General features: G+C 34.0%; 2 protein-coding genes across 2 annotated transcripts; both read left to right on the forward strand.

Annotated features, from left to right (window-relative positions):
* Positions 1-4,405: 4,405 nt before the first annotated feature.
* On the forward strand, positions 4,406-10,863 carry LOAG_05537 (hypothetical protein). The gene is made up of 13 exons (XM_020446889.1): positions 4,406-4,671; positions 5,536-5,682; positions 5,820-5,905; positions 6,134-6,269; positions 6,604-6,649; positions 6,883-7,067; positions 8,001-8,060; positions 8,237-8,414; positions 8,843-8,951; positions 9,081-9,255; positions 9,698-9,877; positions 10,269-10,385; positions 10,620-10,863. The coding sequence occupies exons 1-13, from the start codon at positions 4,480-4,482 to the stop codon at positions 10,842-10,844; spliced, it is 1,836 nt and encodes a 611-aa protein (XP_020302820.1). The 5' UTR covers positions 4,406-4,479; the 3' UTR covers positions 10,845-10,863.
* Positions 10,864-17,761: 6,898 nt separating this feature from the next.
* LOAG_05538 (Rab1E) lies at positions 17,762-19,659 on the forward strand (the record flags this gene model as incomplete). The annotated part of the gene is made up of 3 exons (XM_003141075.1): positions 17,762-17,817; positions 18,143-18,263; positions 19,612-19,659. Coding segments are annotated over 3 exons (225 nt in total), but the record flags the coding sequence as incomplete, so codon positions are not given.
* Between the last annotated feature and the right edge of the window lie 244 nt (positions 19,660-19,903).

Here is a 19,903-nt window from a genome sequence, read left to right on the forward strand (position 1 = left end):
TGAAGTTAATCTGATTTAAACTGCTGAAATTTTTGAAATCAAAACAACTCACTGATAAATAAGACATTCGTTTTCATTGTACTTCCTCATCTTACGTAGAATATTTTTTTTGCCAATTGTTTATAAATTTTTTACATAAATTCCAGAGCCATAGTTTGCTACTTGACTTTGCTATTATCAAATCCAAAATTTGCTTCCAGTTATTGCAATAAAACTTGATACATTTTGTTCACTGAATGAGACCGAATCGTTGGTGCACTATATTATTTCTTCAGAAAAAATTAGAAGCCAACTTAATCATTTTTTACACTAACAACTACATGTAGTTTTAAAACGGATATTAGTGATTTGCAATTTGCTGAATGCTTTTTTGAGACATTGCAGTAATAAATGTAAATGTTTCCACGTATAGTAACGTGTACTTATTTAAGTGGAAACGTGTGGTTCCATAAGGGATGCAAATAAACTTGGTAAGAAAGGATGGAGGTCAAGAGATGGAGGCCATGGAGGCCCACACTCTCTGTATTAAGCAAACTTGAAAATTTAGATGTATCCTTACTACATTTAGTTTTTGTTCTTTACAAATTCCCACAGGTTATTACTTTCTCTTTTCTGTCATCTGAAAATTAAAAGACACTTCTGTTATCATCATCTAGTTTTTGTGTATTTTGTTGATATTTTCGCACATTTTATCATGCCTATCTCATATAAGCAAGAGATGTTTGGGTGAAATTTTAGAGAGAGAAATTCACTTGTGCTTAAACCTAACTTGGATACTTCTTTCTCATCTATGATTGCGATAATATTTCCATATATTTTAATCACTTGATGGATTAGCGACGATATAATAATCGCATTGTTCTTTTTTTTATCAAACGTGCAATCGTACTAACCCTTCTTTCCTCTCAGGGGCTCTAGTGAATATCATGCATCGAAATTATCAATTTTCCGGAAGAGACAAATTACGCCTTGCAACAAGATAAAAATTGTATTTATGAATCCGTGGACTCTTCCAGTTAGGGACTGAATTAGGATAGTTACGCTCCCTGGTCTGCCTTTGATCTGGTCTGCATTTTGCTCTTCTCTCATTTTGCCATGGAAAAAGAATCTTAGAGTTCACTTTTTAACCATTTGATGTAATATCCCATAGGAAATATAAATCCTTGAGCTCCAAAAAGCAGAAAGATGGCATTGGAAAAACCATTTTATTAATAGAAATTTATTCAAAAATATTATGTTCATAATTCACAGGCACGTAGCTGTAATGTCGGCTCTTCACACCCATTTCAAAGGAGTTCATAGTTCATTTCATTAAGTTCACTGGATCCATTATCCATTCCTGAACTTTTTTCCTTCTGCCATCAAAATTTTTTCTGAACCATCGGTCACTTAATTACGATAACTTAGGAAGATTTAGCCTGATTTTATCGAAACTTCATGCTCATAATAATCCAGAAGGATCTTTCCTGGTATTTAATATTTTTTCAATGGAGATGGACATCGTCACCCTTCCTTACATCCAGGCCAAATAATCCCTACCCAACATATAATTCCTGGCCAAAAACATGAAACGACTAACACATGCACTCGCGTAGATAATCGAAGATCAAGGGATCACCTGAATGCACTTCCGCATAAACATAGCGCTGTTTATTTCTAATTTTAAATTGTGATAAGCAGTAATTTCTTTTCACTAAATATCATTTATTGTCAAAATTTAAGCTCCGTTAGCAAGGTAAGGGAAAAAGCAGGATTTATAGAGTAGTGAAAATGTTGTTGGACTTCATAATGATCTGTGGAACATACTACTTACTCTCACAGTAATTTTTAATTTCCCTGGCATTGTTAGCCTGACAAACGAATCCCTCAAATTAAAATACGAAAATTTTCAGATGCCCTCTTATTAAGCAAAACTGCATCAGCTCTAGCGACAAAATTTGATGAACTGAAGAGTCAGGAATAATGGAGAAGGACGGTCCTATCATTCCTGCAGTAGTCTCCATATTTTGAGATTAATGATCCCACCATGATATGGCTCACGGTCTTAAAGAACAGAGCTAGACTTCATCTGGAATATGTCATGAAATATTTATTGTACTATAAAACTTGTTGCCTATTATCTAATCAGTACATTTCAGTGCATCTTTTATATGAGATGGTCACATAAAGGTATCGGAAATTGGTCACATATATGAGATGGTCATATAAAGGTGTCGGAAATTCCACTATTCGTTTCGAATAAGTAGTCAAGTTGGAGACAAGTGCATTGCAAATAATGGGTCGTAGCCAAAAATTCTGAATTTTGTGATCGTTGCTCAATCAGCTTGCTAAATTTTACGGCTTAAAAGCTTGTAGAATGTTTTGGTCCGTTAAATTTGCAACTAACTCTCAATGGAAATAAAAAAAGAATGCATCGGAAAAACAGTTTTAGCCTAATTATATCAGCTCGTTAAAACAGACAGTGTCTTGGGACCATCCCACGTTCTTTATACTTTTTTTTCGAAAAAACGAGGAAGTTTCATGAATGTTTGAATGACCAGAAACATACGTGCAAAACGGTGGCATAAAAGCTAATGTTCTGAGAAATGAAGAGTTAGATGATAGATAGAAGGGAGCTTTTTACGTGAAATAGTTCTAGAAAAGAAAATGAAAAAAAATAAGTTTCGGAAGTTTCGAAAAGCTGCAGTGAACTAAACTGTCAGTAGCGTGGAATTTCTGGATAAAAAGTTAAAATGACTATCTGTGCTTTACTTGAATTTAGTTGTATTTTCCCCTCAGGGTGATTCCCTGAACTTATTGCTCAGGAATGATAGGGAGGATAGTCTTTGCTATGATTATTCCATTTTATAATTCCTTCCTACAGTTTATATGATTTGTGCATAGACTGATAACATAGATCAAGAAGGATTGGGGACTGCTGTAAACGACTGAATGTAAACGTAAATACCATGTCACAGATATGCTTAGATAGTTTGGGCTGCTTTGATCTGAGAGATTTGTGCATAGACTGATAACATAGATCAAGAAGAGGAAACAGTTGGGGATAGATTTGGTTTCTTATATATTGTTCCAAAAGAGTGGGAGGGAATAGGAGGACAAAAGTACAGTAAGGAAGTATTCGTCCGGAATCATTGAAGCACAAAAGTGTACGTCCTGTCAACGGCATTCGTGACATTTCAGTTGTGCAGAATAGTTCAACAAATGTTGATTTGTAAAACAAAGGGCCTGCACTGCGACACAGCTAGAGGAATGTCATCTATAAGCCTTATCGCTCAACGCAACACTATTCATCGATCGATCAATTCTAGACATATGAGCATTCGATAATTACCAATGAGCTCATTAGTAAGTTTTTAATCATTGAGCAGCTGCAGTATACTACAAAAGGGTCAAATGGACTGACCTCTATCGCAATCATAGAGGCAATGTATTTTTTTCTTTGCTTTGCCTAATGCAACGTAGTTGACGGAATCCTCCCATTACAACTCTTTTTTTGTTTTCGCTCCATGTCACAGTTCTCAAATAATTCATTTACAGCGGCCTTTCCGCTGGGAAGAACAAACTTTTTGTCTCTACTGATGTCATCAGCAACAGTATGGGATATTAATAACTTTTTGTGATAAAGTCAGTCACATTATGAACTGTTCTTATTCACCTCTCCTTCTATCTGTCCCTTTTCGCTCCGCTGCTCTCCTCCTGTCCATATTGCTTCACTTCTCCATAACTGCCTGTACTGCTGTTGGCATTAGATAATTCCTTTTTGTCTGCATAAAAAACAAATATTCTTACATTTCAAATATTGCCTTTAAAATGATTTTTATTTGAAACCTCTGCAGCTTGTTTGTTTTTTGTTTTTTTCTTCTTACCGTTATTATAACGTTATGTGTGGGATACAATGAATGGTAGAATAGAAGTGGAATAAGGGCAGGGTATCTGTCGCATGTTAGGGAAGGGAGAAGGAGAAAGCAGCAATACTGGTAATGCCTCTCTTGCATCTTTGTGGCACTTCCTGATTTTTGTATATCTTTGGTTATTTCTTGATAAGTTGGCTAGTGCAGACAGGCTTTGATGTAACTTTCAAAACTTACTGCCTTTGGTACTTTGTGCACAGCTTTATTGTCCATTCGATAATATCCAACGGTTCATCTATTATCTGTAAGAGTCAAGTGGCCTGACCTATATACAGTCACAAAGCACTGTATCTTTTAAGCTTTCTTTCTATTACTACTCAGGGATAGGCTTTTCTACATTCGTAATTGCAGAGGTAATAACAAAGTAACAATAGTTTTGATTGATTTTTTTTTCTTACTATATAACCCAAGATTGTTCACGTCGGTTCCGCAGATCTGGATACGTAATAAGACATGGTTCGTTTCCTGAGTAAAACAGACCGGATTGGTTCAGGGAAACATTAAGTGTGAATAAACGACAGGTGGAAAAAGTGAAATTGGAGAATCAGAAAAAGAAAAATCGACGTCAATGGCCGGGACAGGATCACCTCGTAATTCATCCCCTGCTAATAACAATATAGAAGTGCTGCGGATGCAGGTGGATATCGATTTAATGGCTCGTCAGTCAGCTATGATGATTAAGCTTACCGATGAAAGCATTGCCGCTCTTAAAGTAGCTCAAAAGACTCGACAACCAGTGCGGCTAAAAATTGATAAGCAGGTTTGCCATTTATGTCGCATTCTTTTGCTTCCATTATTAAGATCATATTACATTTGGCAAAAGATTTAGTTTCATTAGATCTTTCATCCCAGAGAAAATGCCATAGTTTTTAAAAGTATGTTATTAGAAAATCGAGACTTTTTCATTGCAATATGGAAATTCATTACCTTGAAAGTTCAGACACGTTCATAATCAAAAAGACCTGTACTGTACTGATTGTAAAGTATATTTTGTACTGACTGTAAAGCTTAACTAGTGGACTTCATTCCTAAAGTGATCACTTATTTATAGAAGGAATCGAGAGAAAATGAGTTATGCTCCACATTTTTCGTCCTCCTTAATTTCCGATTTGTTATAAAGTAGATAATCACTTGGAACTTATGAAATGAGAGTTTAGATATATATTTTGCTCTGTATCACGACGATCAGTATTTTATCCTCAAAACCTCTTAGATTGATACTTATCAAATTTCAATGCTAGAATGATGTTTTCCATTCTTGATCTCTATGTTCTATGAAATATTGCGTCCTCTTTATCCAGATCTACACCATTAGAATTTCATCCTATTTCATATTCTAATTAAAAAGTCTTAAAAAAGAATTAAAAACAAACGCAAATTTTATTTCTACAACTCATGGAGAATGAATTACAGAAATAAAATTTGCATTTGTAAAACTTCTCCTTTGACAAATCATGTTTCATGGTTTGTCAGTTACTGATATGAAAATATGAAGGATACCATCGTTATTGATAGCTCAAATTAAATTAAACTCGACCGGTTTTCACCCTCTGTAATATACCTGTGATAGACTTTGATGAATTTTTTAAAATGTCATGGTGTTTCAAGTTTATTTTTACTACAGGGAGGTGCTATTGAAATTGGTTGCGGTGGACAGGCAACTAAATTTCGTTTCGTCATCCAGGAAGTACCAGGTGCACCAGCGGATGCTGTTACCTATGATTGCCAAAAGAGATATCGAACCGTGTCTACTTTCCACTCCAAAATACAGGCGAGGGAACTTCTATACTTTTTTTTAGTTTTTTGGGGTTTTTCAGTAATGTTCGAGGATATACTGCTTAAAGCACACTGCTACTCTATTAGGTGCGAACGTTTCTGGGATATTTTGATGTCAGTAGTCATTTTTAGGTACAAACTACCGCGAAGGCGCTTGCGGAAACACGTGATAAGCTTATCGAGGAAGAAAAAAAGAAGCATATGAAGGAATCGTCGAGGTCATTTTTGCCATTAAATGTTTTGTTAAGCGGAGAAGGATGAAATAATACTGCTTCATCTGAAAACTAGTAGAGATAGTTCGATCCAGACGGTTATTTTACAGTAGCAGGATACGTTGAATTCCAGAAATTTGAACTACTATCCGTAAAGTGATAGGATTACCTTCATACAAGTGAATTAGGCTGGTTGTTTTAGATGTAATTAAATTTGTAATATTTTTTTTGAAGACATAAGCGTGAGCAACGCTCAGTAACTGTGATGCGTGCAACGAACCCGTTGGCGATCGGCGCCCAACGCCCAAGTTCGTCATCCTCTGCTCGATCTCATCATTCTGATTCTTCATATAAAACTGCTGCATTCAGAGTAAATAATTTATAAATCCTTTTTTTCTTTGACAAGAGCGCTTCGGTAGCACCTGTTAGGTTTGGAATTACGCCATACATTATGCCGAATGCGAGGAAATTGTTTTCGAGGGCAAAAAAGACAATAGATCATAGTTCCATTAGTTTTAGCAGCTGAATATTTTGTTCAAATCATGCTTTTTATTAATTCCAGAAATGGGTTTTTTGCTACTATTTCCCGATTGATGCCGTCCTTGGTAGAAGGTATGGTAATTAGTCGAAGATGAAGTTTACGAAATCTTAATGAGGAATGTACATAATTTTATGTTTTTTAATTAATGATAATCAATGCTTAGGGCGTGGGTAACCAGCAGCAACAGGCCTCTTCGAATGCATCAGCTGGTATGTCCTCATTTTGAAATATTTTCCTCTTACTTCTAGCAGTTGCAGTTTTAATGTTCATTCAAATTTCTTCTATTCGCCGTTAGAAGAAACGACGATTCATCAATCCACTGAATTAACTGATATTAGGAAGGCCTAGAATAATAAGTTCTTGGATAACATTTCCTTCTGATAAGTGCATTGGCTTTTAATAACCAATGTAGTAGTATACCTAACATAAATGTCTGTTGAAGCTGGTGCACGATCGTTTGTTCGTGCAGAACTTTCAAGGCGACCATTGAGGAAGCGTGTTATACACTTGGTTATACTTGGACGATTTTCTTCAACAAGTGAAATCATTACTCAAATACGGAAAGATTCTTTGAGTGAAGAGATTGCTCAAGAAGATGCTGATCGAGTACAAGAAATTATTGATGAAGTAATTTATTATTTGTCAATTCATTTTATGACATGCTTAGCTGTTATATTTGAGGCAGGTGTTCGAATTTTGATGTATCTTTTCGGAGGACGAGATGTGAAGATGTCCTCTTCCAATAATGGCTAAAAAAAACGTCCTTCTTTAGTTCTTTAGGCTACAAGGCTACTTACGTTGTCATAAGAAATTTGATCCAAGCTGAGTAATAAAAAAGAAATGTTACTGTTCATGGTCGCTACACTTTCAGGATACATGTATTCTTCAAATAAATTGTAAACGTTCAAATTGAAATTATTCCTTTTCGTTTTTATTTTCTTTATTTTTATTTTTTTTTTTACACTGTATTTATTTTATTAATTGGCCGACAAACGCAGTTTTAGGGTGCGCCACGGGAGTATTTTCTAAGGAGTTCTCTTTCGATAAAATGAAACTATTCGAAATTAGTTTGAATTTAAATTTTTTTGTCGCAGTTTCAGTGATGTGATAGAATTTTTGAATAGAATTCCTACAATCCAGTATAAAACCTATATCTCCTAGTTTTGTTCTTATGAGGACATCAGTCATTCTTGTTAGGTCGCTCAAAAAATTCCCCTAATTCTAGGGCTTTTTTTATTTAAATGCCTGGATACCGTTTCAGGCACTTAAAGTCAAAATTATTGATTTAACCAGCGGTCAGGAGTGACAAAACTTTATGAGGTTCAGTATACTTCAGTGTCTGTCTTTTAGAAACAAACTGTAGCAGTGATTCAACCATTTCCTTCTACTTTTAGTCTTCCAGTGACCAATTTTTAACTAAATCTACAATAACTTCCTTTAAGCCCAATTGGTTTTGTCTTTAAGGGAGAGAAAATAATGTGTTGGAATATTGAAAGTAAACATTAAGTTGAGGATAAGTAAGCAAAAAATAGATGAGATATGATTTCTTGCATATTTCAGATTGGAGAATTGAATCGTGAAGCTGGTCGATTGCAACTCAAACAAGCATTCTATAATGAGGTTCTTTTTTTTTTACTCACAGATACTTTCAAAATGAAGTAGGAGTGTGGAAGAAATAACTATATTATAGAAAACTGAAAAGGAGACACCAACTATGCTTTATTGAAGTTGGTCCTGTTATTGTTAAACTTTTGGAAATATGGCATATCTAATTTGGTTTTCCTGATTTTTCACAGGTGGATGCACGTTGGCCAGGTTTTAGTTCAGATGAAAAGAGTTATGTACGGAAGATTTTGTCTGGTAGTATGGGTAATAATATTTCCAATTTCGCACCAGTACGAAAATCAAGGATTGTCCCCATGATGGCACCTGGATCAGGAACGCTGTTTAGTAATGCAGCTCTGTCAACGGATGGTTTGTTTTCCATTTCTTTGCTGAATTATTTGCCTTTTCATTTGCTTTGTATGATAGTTTATTAATTGATAAAGCATAGTTGGACATACATAAGAATTTTTGTATCAAAAAAAATCATGAATTTGATGGATAAAAGCAAGGCAGGAGTGAACAGTAATGGTTAAAGTAACTTGAAAGTTGTTATTTAAAGATGTCTAAAATAAAATCTGCTTCCAAATATTATTTCCACGTGAACATAGATGATTTGACTGCTCATTTCTTCATGGTTTGCCTGTTTTCGGCCTTATTTGAGCCCTAAGAATCTCCACGTTGTTTAAAAAATTAAAAAGTATTCCAGTACCACAAAATATTCTGAGAATCTTTCTGTTCTCAAAATCAAAAATTAAAGATACAAATTTCTTTGTAGAACGTTCTGTTTATATTTTTAGATTCATCTTTTCGCGCTTTGCAAAGCAGATCCCCGGAATCCACGGCTTCCAGTATTAGCTCAAAAAGTCCTTCCGAGATTAATAATAACGTAAATAGTACGGGAATGGAGTAAGTTTTTTCAGTGTCTATGATACTATATATTGATGAGTTCGAAATTGAAAATTATTGGAAATTAATAAATTTTTCATGTTTCTGTCAATTATTGGTCTTGTTGCCATTTCTTTCATTTCTTTACAGTGGTAAAATGAATGATGATCTCAATAATTCAAGTATGCCTAGTTCAAAGCGAAAAGCTCATGCTAATTCAGTAATAGCACCTCCTCAGATCACATCCAAGCGACCAAGGCAACAGTCGCTATCACCGCCGGAAGACCCGTCAAACGCCAACTTAGCCATGCATCCACAACAAACGGTATTCTTTCATTTTTTATCGACAATTTGATTGATAATTACATAAGTCTTTATAGATGTGAAAACTGTTCTAATTACTTTAGACAGTGACATTTCATGTTATCTTTCGCTCATCATTATTTAGAAGCTTTGACGTAGTACTGCGTACGCAGTGCCACATATTTTATGCCAGTTGAACCGCTCTTTAATTACAAAATGATGGTACTGCCGATGATTTAGGATATGCAGAAAATCATAACTAAATCTAGGTTAAATTTGGAGTTGTGGACTCACATCTTCGAAGTAATTTGGCATGTACCTTAGAAACCTCTAAATGTATATAACGCAGAGACTTATCATATTGATTAATGACTTTTAAGGTTTTTTTGGAATTGAGTTTTTCGACATTTCTTCTGGTTTTATTTATGAATCATGACAGGTGGATTTTTTGTTTTACTATCTAGAAAAATGCTGGTCAGTGTATTGTTGGACTGAATGATACTGAACGCCCAGCGGAACCAGTAAGCTCTACAAACACTAGTTTATCGCCTAGTTCTGCACCACAAACTAGTCGTGATTGGTTGAAGGAGTTCCCAGAACCACGAAGTTTAGAGGAAGCCGAAAAGTACTACCTGAAGTTTCTGGTAATGTTCATTTTTTTTCGTTCATCAAATTTGGCATTTTTCATTTATGTAGGCGCCTTTGAATTTAAATTGTTAGCTTAAAATTTTTTCTCTAACGAAATTTTTTAGTCCACAATTTAAGATTTTAAGTTCTTCTTACCTATTTTATTGGTTACCAACAATATCTGAGTCCAGGACTTAATAATCTTAATGGTTGTTCCGAAGCAAAACTGGTTTGTAGTTCCTCTGTTTTATTTAGACACCATTTGTTCAGTAGGAAAAGTCTAACAAAGTTTTTCACATTTCTAGTCGATCACGGTTCATGTCATTACGGTTCCATACTTCTGCTTAAATAGCACAACTCCATCTCTGTAAAATACAATTTTATGTATTAGTTGAAATATGAATTCAGGATGATTATCCAAAGTACCTGACATGTTATAATCTTCTGTCAGCTGTGGTAAACGAATTCAAAGAGCTAGAAAAAAAGATGAACGAGGCACCGAAGAATTCGAAAGAACATGAAAAGGTATACAGTTCAGATTTCGATACCAAAAAACTAAATTATAGTTTTGTCACTGATTCAAATTAAAATTTTAAATGCAGATTAATCTATTGCTTGTATTTGACAAATAATGTTTTTTCTAAACGTTAAAATAATTTTTTTTTTTAAATAGATATCTCACTCCTATTTTAAGACACAAGATATTCGGAAGTAGTAACCTGAATGTAGTAATGATATGGATTTTTTTTAATCTTTAAGGCGGAAGAAGCAATAGAAATGCGATATATGCACTATCAGCGTAATCCGGAGTATTTGGAAACAAGACAGAAACATGAGGATTTGAGGTCAAAGTTGGAAATTCTGAAGAAACATGTAGATTTCTGGGAAAAAAACCAAGGAAAACATCTGGTTGCGGACAAAACTAACTTAAACAATAATGGCAACAACAATAATCATCATACTTTGAAGAATACAGCATTATGACTTTTCTGATCAATTCCCGAAGGAATTTACCGCTTTAGGATTCGTTTTCTCTTTTGTCAAATCTTTTAGTTTTCTCTAAGCAATCTTTGGTCACTTTTTCTTCACTTAGAACTGTTGGTGCATCATTACAGTTCGATCATAACTCCCATGAATCATTTTATTAGGGTTATGGTTTGCTTTTTTTGGAAGAGTATCTTCACCCACTCATTTTGTCCTGAAACACGTGGACAATAAAAAGGAAGTTGAATGTTTAATTTCGGGGAATAAGAAAAAAAGTAGCGCTGCAGAGATTTGTGAGAATTTCCTTATCTTCTCCTGTGGTTCTAACTGAGTACTAATAACATCTGTCTTCATCATGTGGTCATGCATTGTAATTTCGTATTAATCTTCCTGCATGTATGTCTCTGAATTGCTAGAAGCAACGTATCGAAATAGTTGGGAGGAATATCAATAGAATATACTACCCTTTGCTAACATGGTAAAACTGTTCGTTCATATTTTATTCTAGTTCTCTGCGACGAACGTTTTCTTTTCGGTTGTTTTTGTAAGAATGATCTAGGTAACAAAGTAACCACTACTGGATAAGTTAAATTAAATTTGGAAGGACATAGCAACTTTTTCGAAACTATTTCTCAAAGTTATTGCCATTTCCGAAGCCATAAACGTGTGCTTTTTTTGGGAAGTGCAGATAATGACTCTGCGATTGTTTACTTCTGATGACAAATGTACCCGTATAGAAGTGCTTGGCTTAAAATTACAAGAAAAGTGGATCTAAAAAGGAGTTTTTTTTCCTTCGAAATAATGCAGATAAGTGGATCTAAAAAGGAGTTTTTTTTCCTTCGAAATAATGCAGATATAAAATATTTGGATAACATTTGGGGAAAACTTTCATAGAATTCACAAATCATTTTTGTCGTTTCCAAAACCTTTTGCGAAATGAATGGAAAGGTAAGTACTTGTAACTATTCAGTCTTCCCTTCTCATTTTATAAAACAAAGTAGAATTTTTAAATTTGTTTGGGGAATAAGATGTGTGTAATATAAGGTCAACTATCTATCAGTTGTCATCTTTTTGGAGAACAATTTTTTTTGTGACACAGAAGACAGCATCCTACCAGAAGAGACCTGGTAGAATTATACCGCTAACGGATTTATACTCGACCTTCCGAGTAGATACGATTTTTTTACCTTCAGCATTATATTCGATTGAGTCTGGTATGACAATATTATCACAAGTGCATTTGTAAATTTGCGAGCTTTTCATCTTATGAAAAATTAACAATCTTGCTCTTGTCTTCCATGGAACAGCTTATCAAAATCCATTAACGGCTTTTCAGTTGTACAATTTTAGCAGATATCACATAATTCTATCCATAGTTCAAGCAGTTTCAAAGTTTATTTCGTCTTTATTTTGAATTCTGTAGTCTCATTGCTGCCTTTATTTTTCAGAACTTCTACTATCGCTTCTTATTTAAATCAAGTAAATATTCGTCAATCTCTGTCATTTCTTTCTTTGTCTTATTCGGGTTTATCTGGAAAGGTAGCAAGTAAACAATATAATTTACAGCTTCAGTCCTGAATTCAATAAAAATAAAGGTTTTAAAAACTTGATTTCGAACTATGCATACTTTCTAATCGAAATTTCGATACACTTTGTTTTATCATTATGAAAACGACCATTTCGATCACAATGAAAAATGTTCCGCGTCTTAAGAAAAGTTTTTTGGATGGGTCTACACTGGGGCTAACATGAGTTTTGGATGTAAACCTACTCGACATTCTTCAAGCCAGGTCTTTATCCGTTAGCTAGGCATGTTCTGTGTCGCTGCTTACACATTTCTTTGCTGCATAACTAGACTGTCATCATATTGTCCGGCAAATGAATAAGTTAATTTGTTCGCTGGAATTCTGTAAATGAGACAAGTTCAAATGTTTCTTTTGGATTTCAGTTTTGTACTTTATTCCTGTTACAGTCTCACTTTTTTATTTCTTTCCTGCCAGAATAATTGGAAATTTGGGTTTTCGGAACGGAAAGTGGCGATATTTTTGTTAGAGAAGTCCAGTAACTGCTGTTGCAGTATCTCTACTTTCTCTTCTATCACTTAATTCTCAATTGTGGAATTACTTTGTAAGAACAGTTATATGACTGGAATGATTTCTTATGAATTTCAATATTTCAACTAAATTTACGTAAAGTGTTAGTATAGTTACATGTGTAAAATAGTAAGCTTTTTCTTAGATCTTTCACTGATTATCATCTCGCTTGTCACATCAACTTCATCTTCTACGGCCAACATTCTACGCAATTATCCACTTTATTTTGCGTATGTACTGTTTTATAAATTTGCTTTTGTCATCATCAGAATCGCTAGTCTTATTTCTATTTCCGCTTTTCATTTTCTATTGCAATCATATTTTTATTTTGACGTTTCTTCGAGATATGGATGAAGAGCAAAAGTATAAGTAGGGAAAGTTAATTGAAATTTAAAGTCAGGAGCATCTAAAAGAAAGATTTCCCAATGTTACAAGGAATTCCACTTTTATCATTTATATAAAGGAATATGTACAAAATCTAAACGTTGTGTCGCGCGTTAAATTCGTCCGATTCTTTATATTCATTCCAATGCAGCACTCATCTATTTGGAAATTGACTTCGAAATGTTATCGGTTTGAACTTAGATAACATATATTAGTTGTCGTGTTATGTTTTAGGATACAGGCGATAGATCGATTGATAGCAAAATAGGATTTTTTTCTTTTTTCTTTTTAAAATTTCTTTTTGCAATTCAGTAAAAAAAAATGCATTCTCAACGTATCTTCCGGAATGAACACATTCCAAAAGTTTTGGTTTTTTCTTCTCACCTTCCTTATCTTTCCTGTTACATATAGATGAATGTGGTTTTATTTTTCTGACAGTGACGCATTAGCAGATCCTCTTATGTTAAGTCAATATGTATACTCGTGTATCCGTAGTATTTTGGAGTGTATTATTTTTTAAGATTGATTTTTCTTTTTTTTCTTTGAAATATTAAGTGTGATTTCTTCATCTGAATTCTCATTTGTTTTTTTCTGTTTGACTCACTTATTGATCACTATTCGTAATTTCTTGCGGAATCTGAAGTTTTTTCAGTCTAGGAAAGTCTCCTATTCGATAAATCTATGAATTTACAATTTATTTTACACTTAGTAGGAGTTTCATAATTATTTTTCTTTATACTTTTATTCTATCAGAGTGCTTTATCCGTAATGCGTGCCTCTATATTACATACTCTGTTAACCGGATTGGTCTGTAGTTGAAATTTGTTCATTATGAAATGTTTATTTTCAGGTTTTTTCTCTTTTTTTTGCCTAGTGGCATTGAATTTTTTGCGGGTTCAGCTATTCTGTGTCTGTCATTCAGGTAACTCTTGAGGTGACGAATTGTTAAGGTACAGTCTTCCGTTCTGAAGAGCATAAAGGTGGAAGCCAGAAACCGTTGAACTTCAAAATATATTATTCGCGTTTCTGAAATTTTGTTTTGCGACAATACTAGAGCATTCTAAAAATGTGCTAGTCTAGTCCAAAAAAGATTTTTATTCAGGGCGGGTGTTGCTTTTTAGATCCGCTATTTTGTGAATCTGTTAGGAGTAGGGGGAGGAAAGAAATGAAATTTCTTGTATTTATTCATCAGTGATAAGTTTATTTGGAATTCTTGGATCAGTTGATACTTATTATCTGCTTGAAAATAGGAATTCGTGTTTTTACATGTTCACTTCGGGATTTTTATGCTCTTACTTTCACTTCACTTTTTTTTTGGCATTTAAAAAACCAAAAATTTTGGTCTCTGTAGGTGTGAAGCATTGGATTTGTTTGTAGAGGTTTTTGTGCTGAATGATTTCTTGTAAAAAAAGGAGTGCCAGTGTTTTAGAACCTGTTGTCGGATTATAAGGATCAGTAGATATAGAAGGTAACTTCAAAATAAGTTCTATGAGGAACACTTACGAATCATTTTCTGTAATAATTTGTCATCAGTGCTGGTATTTATGGGTATTTGTATGAATTCAACCAAATATATGGGTAGTACGTTTTTCAAAATTTTTTCTACCTTATCTTTTCAAAACTGCTTTTTTCTTTCTGCAATGTTTTTTTCTAAAAAATTGCATTACTTATTCTCTGTTTTGCATTACAGCCACTGTTGCTATTTTAGTGTTACTTTTTTTTATGTATTTATTGTTCTTACCTAATTTGCGTTCCGGAATTTCATACTTTTGGATTTTAACAAATAAAATGTGGGAGAAAGATTCGCAGTTGTTTTCATACATTTTTTTTTTCGGAATGGCATTCAGTCTCACAAGAGATGGTTTGCCTCGTCACCATTAATGGTGGTATCAAACTGTGTGTGTTCATAGCATATTATATTATCACCACATTGTTAAGGCTGTAATTTTTGCATTAGGATTTATATTGTTGGTTATCATAATTGATCCTGCATTTACAGTAGAACGGGAAGGTCTTCACTTTAGTATCTCTTTTCGGGACGAATTCTTGAATCTTACTTGACGCTTGAACGATAAAAGCTTTACCTGTTAAGGAGATAGAGACAAAATACAAAAATAAACTTAGAAAGGGGCGAAGATATACGTGAGCTATTCACTTTATCTCAGTGGCAAGAAACAGCAAACGACCATATGTTCATCCATCAACTGTGTTTTGAATTTGCAACAACAACGATCGGGTTAACGCTACATGATTTCAATCCGATCGTTTGAACCTGCATAATCGGGGTAATAGGTTGATATATCACAACAATGTCGGGAGGTCGTTGGAAAATGATAAGATCTTTTGAATTTATTGCTGCCATTATTTATTGTTTTATGACATTACATTAAATTGATTGGTAAAATTATATGAAAGACACTTTCCTGCTTCAACCTGAGATGAAATCGGAATGTTGGAAGACTCTATGCTTTTGTGTGCCTCACTTCATATCGGAAATCCCTTCTTTGCTAACGTGAACTGCCATACAATTTTGCAGAATGTAAATAATGCTGCTAAGACGTTATCAATGAAGGGATTATTTTACTTACGAATTCATGAACGGTCAGTTTATGAACAAAATTTATTTTTACATCGTTTTAAAAAGAATATCATCTAATCAAAAAATCCGAAGCACACATTCAAATTGCTGAGCAAAAATCGATAAGTGGATTTTACTGAATCGCTCTTGAATTACTGCTCTAGTTACTCTACTTATAGTTTTCTCATCAAATGATAAAAATTTCCTTTGAGAGTGAATGACTAAGAAGTGGATTTCTTTCACAAATTTGATCATGAATAAATCTGAAAATATGTTTGTTCCTTGCGTATTGTAAAATCTCAGAAACATTTCAAGTATATGATTCCTATAATACGTATGATGCGATGAAAGTGCTTACTAAAACAGTATTTGACAAGGATCATCAACACAATGCAAACATCATCTCATTTTCACTATCAACGTCGTGAAACGGAAAAATTGCATAACGCGGAAATGTGATGCGCGAACTGGTGCACAGCGATAGTGTAGATGACGTAGATTGGTGAGTTGTGTGATTTCGGTGATGTCTTTTTTTTGCGTATGATCCGTATACGCTGGGTTGAGAGTTTGTTTGGGGGCGGGTCAAGCTTTAGGATGTTATGTATTGTCAACAGTTTAGACTCCTTTCCAAATGGAGTAATCTGTTTTGCATGTAGAACTAAAGACGTATCTTTTCGTCTTTTTTTCAAGTTTTTTACACTTTTAGTGTTTTAGCTCGAGTACTATAAGGGATAAGTAAGCCTCGTTACGTGTAATACTTCTGCGAACCAACATCTTGCGACAAGTTGTTTGTATATCAAGCATGGTTATATTTTTACTAAGCATTTCCAAACTTAGATCGTCATCATCAGTCGTCGAAGTATTCGGTTTTATCTGATTATCGCTTGGAATCTGCCCTGCTCAGTTGCTAATTCCTTGGCGGTCATCTTACAGAGTGTACAGCTTGTTTTGCATTTGTTATTCTCAGGATAGATGGCAAGAACAAAAAATTGTCTCTGAAAGACTTGCAAAAGTAGCGTTTGTCAGAATTTGCTAATACAGTAGGATATTCCTTTCCATTTCTTTGCAGGGAGCTGATTGTCTAGTCTAACATTGGCCTAAGGTCATATGATGCTCCTGAATGTATGATCACCAATGATTTATTGCTGAGATATCGTAGTTTCCTAGATAGTATAGCAGGAAGGTATGATGGAATTAATCGCATGGCAGTTCAAGGAATAAGGAAATTGATGAGTAGCAGATTTATCGAAAAATCTGTCGTTATCATTTGGCTAATCTGGTTTCCAACTATATTGGTGAAAATTAAAAATAATTTAATGAGAAAATACAGCAGTTTAGTAAATGCATAAAAAACACTAATAACTTCTTCATTGTTATGATCTGTAGTAGAGCTTGGTGCCTTTACGCTTACGCTCGTACTGAATTCTTATGTGTCTGCCTGTCTGTTCGGTTGTTGGTTCGATATTTTGTTTTCCATCATCACTGTGGGTCAAAGTCGACTTCTTTATCATCCCTGTAGTTTTTCACTTTTAATAATTAGGAATTGACTATGGCAAAAGGATATTTACCGAATCACTACTTGGAATTGACAGGCTCATAAATATTAGTAATTATTAGTTTCATGTTTTTATGGCAGCTAAAATTATGTTTCCGTCTGGTGAGGAGTTTGTTTCCAGAATGCTTAAATTCTTCTATTTTATCGGAATTTGAATTAGCTTACTCTCCTTCAGTTAAACCATGTTGTAAAGAATATTCGAAAATTTGAAGCAAACTGAATTGCAAGAGGATTTTTCGAGGAGACTGTCGACCATGTTCACCATGAGTATCATTTTTATACCTTTTGTCTTTTCAGATACACTTATTCCAGAGGAATATACTTTGTTAAGTGTGAAGTTATGGCCTCAATGAATCCCGAATAGTGGGTTTTAAACTTTTCTGATAACAAATTAATTTAACTACATAAGTCATTATGAAGCAATCTGTCGAGTGGAATAGTGCTATTCAAAAGTCATTTTGTTATTACTCAATATTCGGCGACTATTTTTGCTTTGAAATTCATGTCTAGAAAGGCACATTACCTCAATTTTTATTTCAGTTCTAAAACAAAAATAAAAAAGAGTGGTTAGTCCTACTGATCCTCATAATTGTTAATAATAATGTCGTGATCCAAACAGATACAATATTTCACATTTCATAAGCTTTTCACGAGATCCAAAAGGATTTCGCAGGAATATAATTTTCAGTGACTATTTATTCAAACTTCTACTGATTGGTGATTCCGGTGTTGGAAAGTCATGTTTGTTACTCAGATTCGCTGATGATACTTACACCGAATCGTACATTTCAACCATAGGAGTGGATTTCGTTAGTTATTTGCCGAAAGTTGTTTAAAATTTTGCTGAAACATTGTCCATCTCTCACAGATTTCAGTGGTATTCCTTCATTCACTATAATGCAACTAATGGATTCCAAAAATGTTACGAATAGTCATTTGATTGGGAAAATACATACACTCCATACTCAAAGTGATCTTTTAGTTCAAACGCTTCTGGTTAGAGTTGTCCAACCTCTATAGTAGCGTTTGATTCCATTGGCAAAGATAACCTGCTTCCTTTTCATTTACAAATCTATGAAAATAAAAACGGAATTTTCTGAGATAGGGAAATGTAATGGTAGGAAAACTTCTAATAAGTACTGGATATTTAGTGGAGAATTTCTTAGTTGGCTTAACGAAGTTAAGTCCCCGAATGCAGAGGTGAAAATGAGGAAAGCATGATCGTTTGTTTGGAATGGCGTGAGTTTAGTAGTTGTAAACAGTTTTGGTATTTTGAATGTTTTCTACTATGTTTATTTAATTTAACTTCTGTATTTTGCTGTTATTAATTTATTGCATTATTCCGCTGCTAGTGTTTACTACCATTCGATGAATTACTTTCTTCAGAATACTAAACCTTCATGCTACAGAAAAATTTGATATACATTCCGGGATATTGCTATAATGCGTTTTTGTTCATGACTGCGACTAGGATATCACTGGTACATTGCTGAAGAATGATGTTTTTGTCGGACCTAAATTTTATTCGCAATTAAATGTAGTAAGAATATAAGGTGTCCACCCAAAAAAGGAAGCCATGGTGTTTACAACGGGAAAGCAACAAAAAAAAACTGGTTTTCGTTTTCGCTACCTTTCGCGTTTGTTTTACTCGAGATGAATTTCGCAATCTTCAATGCTGTTCTTTCAAAGAAGCTTCTGCAGCAGTGAACGAGTAACAGTAATAACAGTATTACATGCAGCACTGAAATAAAGTTTTAAATTCATTCCTTCACTGATGCTTCTTTTTGGATTTATATCGTACAACGACTTTAAATAAATTATGTATTTTTATCCGAAATGAGAAATGTGGATTTAGGAGCGTAACTTAGGCTATGTTAACTTATTTTATATCAGTGTTGATAAAATTTAAAGCGATATTAACAAATAAGGAATGGAGTGATTTCACTCTTCCTGTCTTTTGTGGCTGCTTTTCGATTTCACAACTTCTGGCACTTAATTTTCTTCTGTGAATATAAACGTTTGTGAATTTCTTTTGTGAATATAAAATATAGTTCAGAAATTTTATGGTCCCTAATTTTTTTAGTAAGTTGCAAAGGAAAGAAAATCACTCATAAAGTGTTCTGAGTACATGAAGTTCATATTAAAAAATTTTTGCAGAAAATTCGCACCATCGATTTGGATGGAAAAACTATCAAACTACAAATTGTAAGTATTTCACTCATTGAATTCTTAGCAAATCCACTAAAAATCCGGGATGATTAAAATACACCTCATGCAGTGGAGTTTGAATATATGTTGTGATAAAGGAGTATTTGATCTCAGTGTCAGAACACCTTTCAAAAAACTCTCGCCGAGTAGGTTAAACTGCATCTGATGTTGATGAGTCGGTTGCAATAAATAAGTCGCTATTAGCAACGATATATATCTATATATATATATATATATATAT

This window comes from Loa loa (assembly GCF_000183805.2).
Source record: "Loa loa unplaced genomic scaffold supercont3.1, whole genome shotgun sequence".
NCBI lineage: Eukaryota > Metazoa > Nematoda > Chromadorea > Rhabditida > Onchocercidae > Loa > Loa loa.

Bases quoted from the DNA above. Each gene is read 5' to 3' on its own strand.
- LOAG_05537 (XM_020446889.1), top strand. From the start codon at position 4,480: ATGGCCGGGACAGGATCACCTCGTAATTCATCCCCTGCTAATAACAAT. The intron at 8,952-9,080 runs GTAAGTTTTTTC...ATTTCTTTACAG, and splicing joins GTAAATAGTACGGGAATGGA to TGGTAAAATGAATGATGATC. The intron at 9,256-9,697 runs GTATTCTTTCAT...TTTACTATCTAG, and splicing joins CCATGCATCCACAACAAACG to AAAAATGCTGGTCAGTGTAT.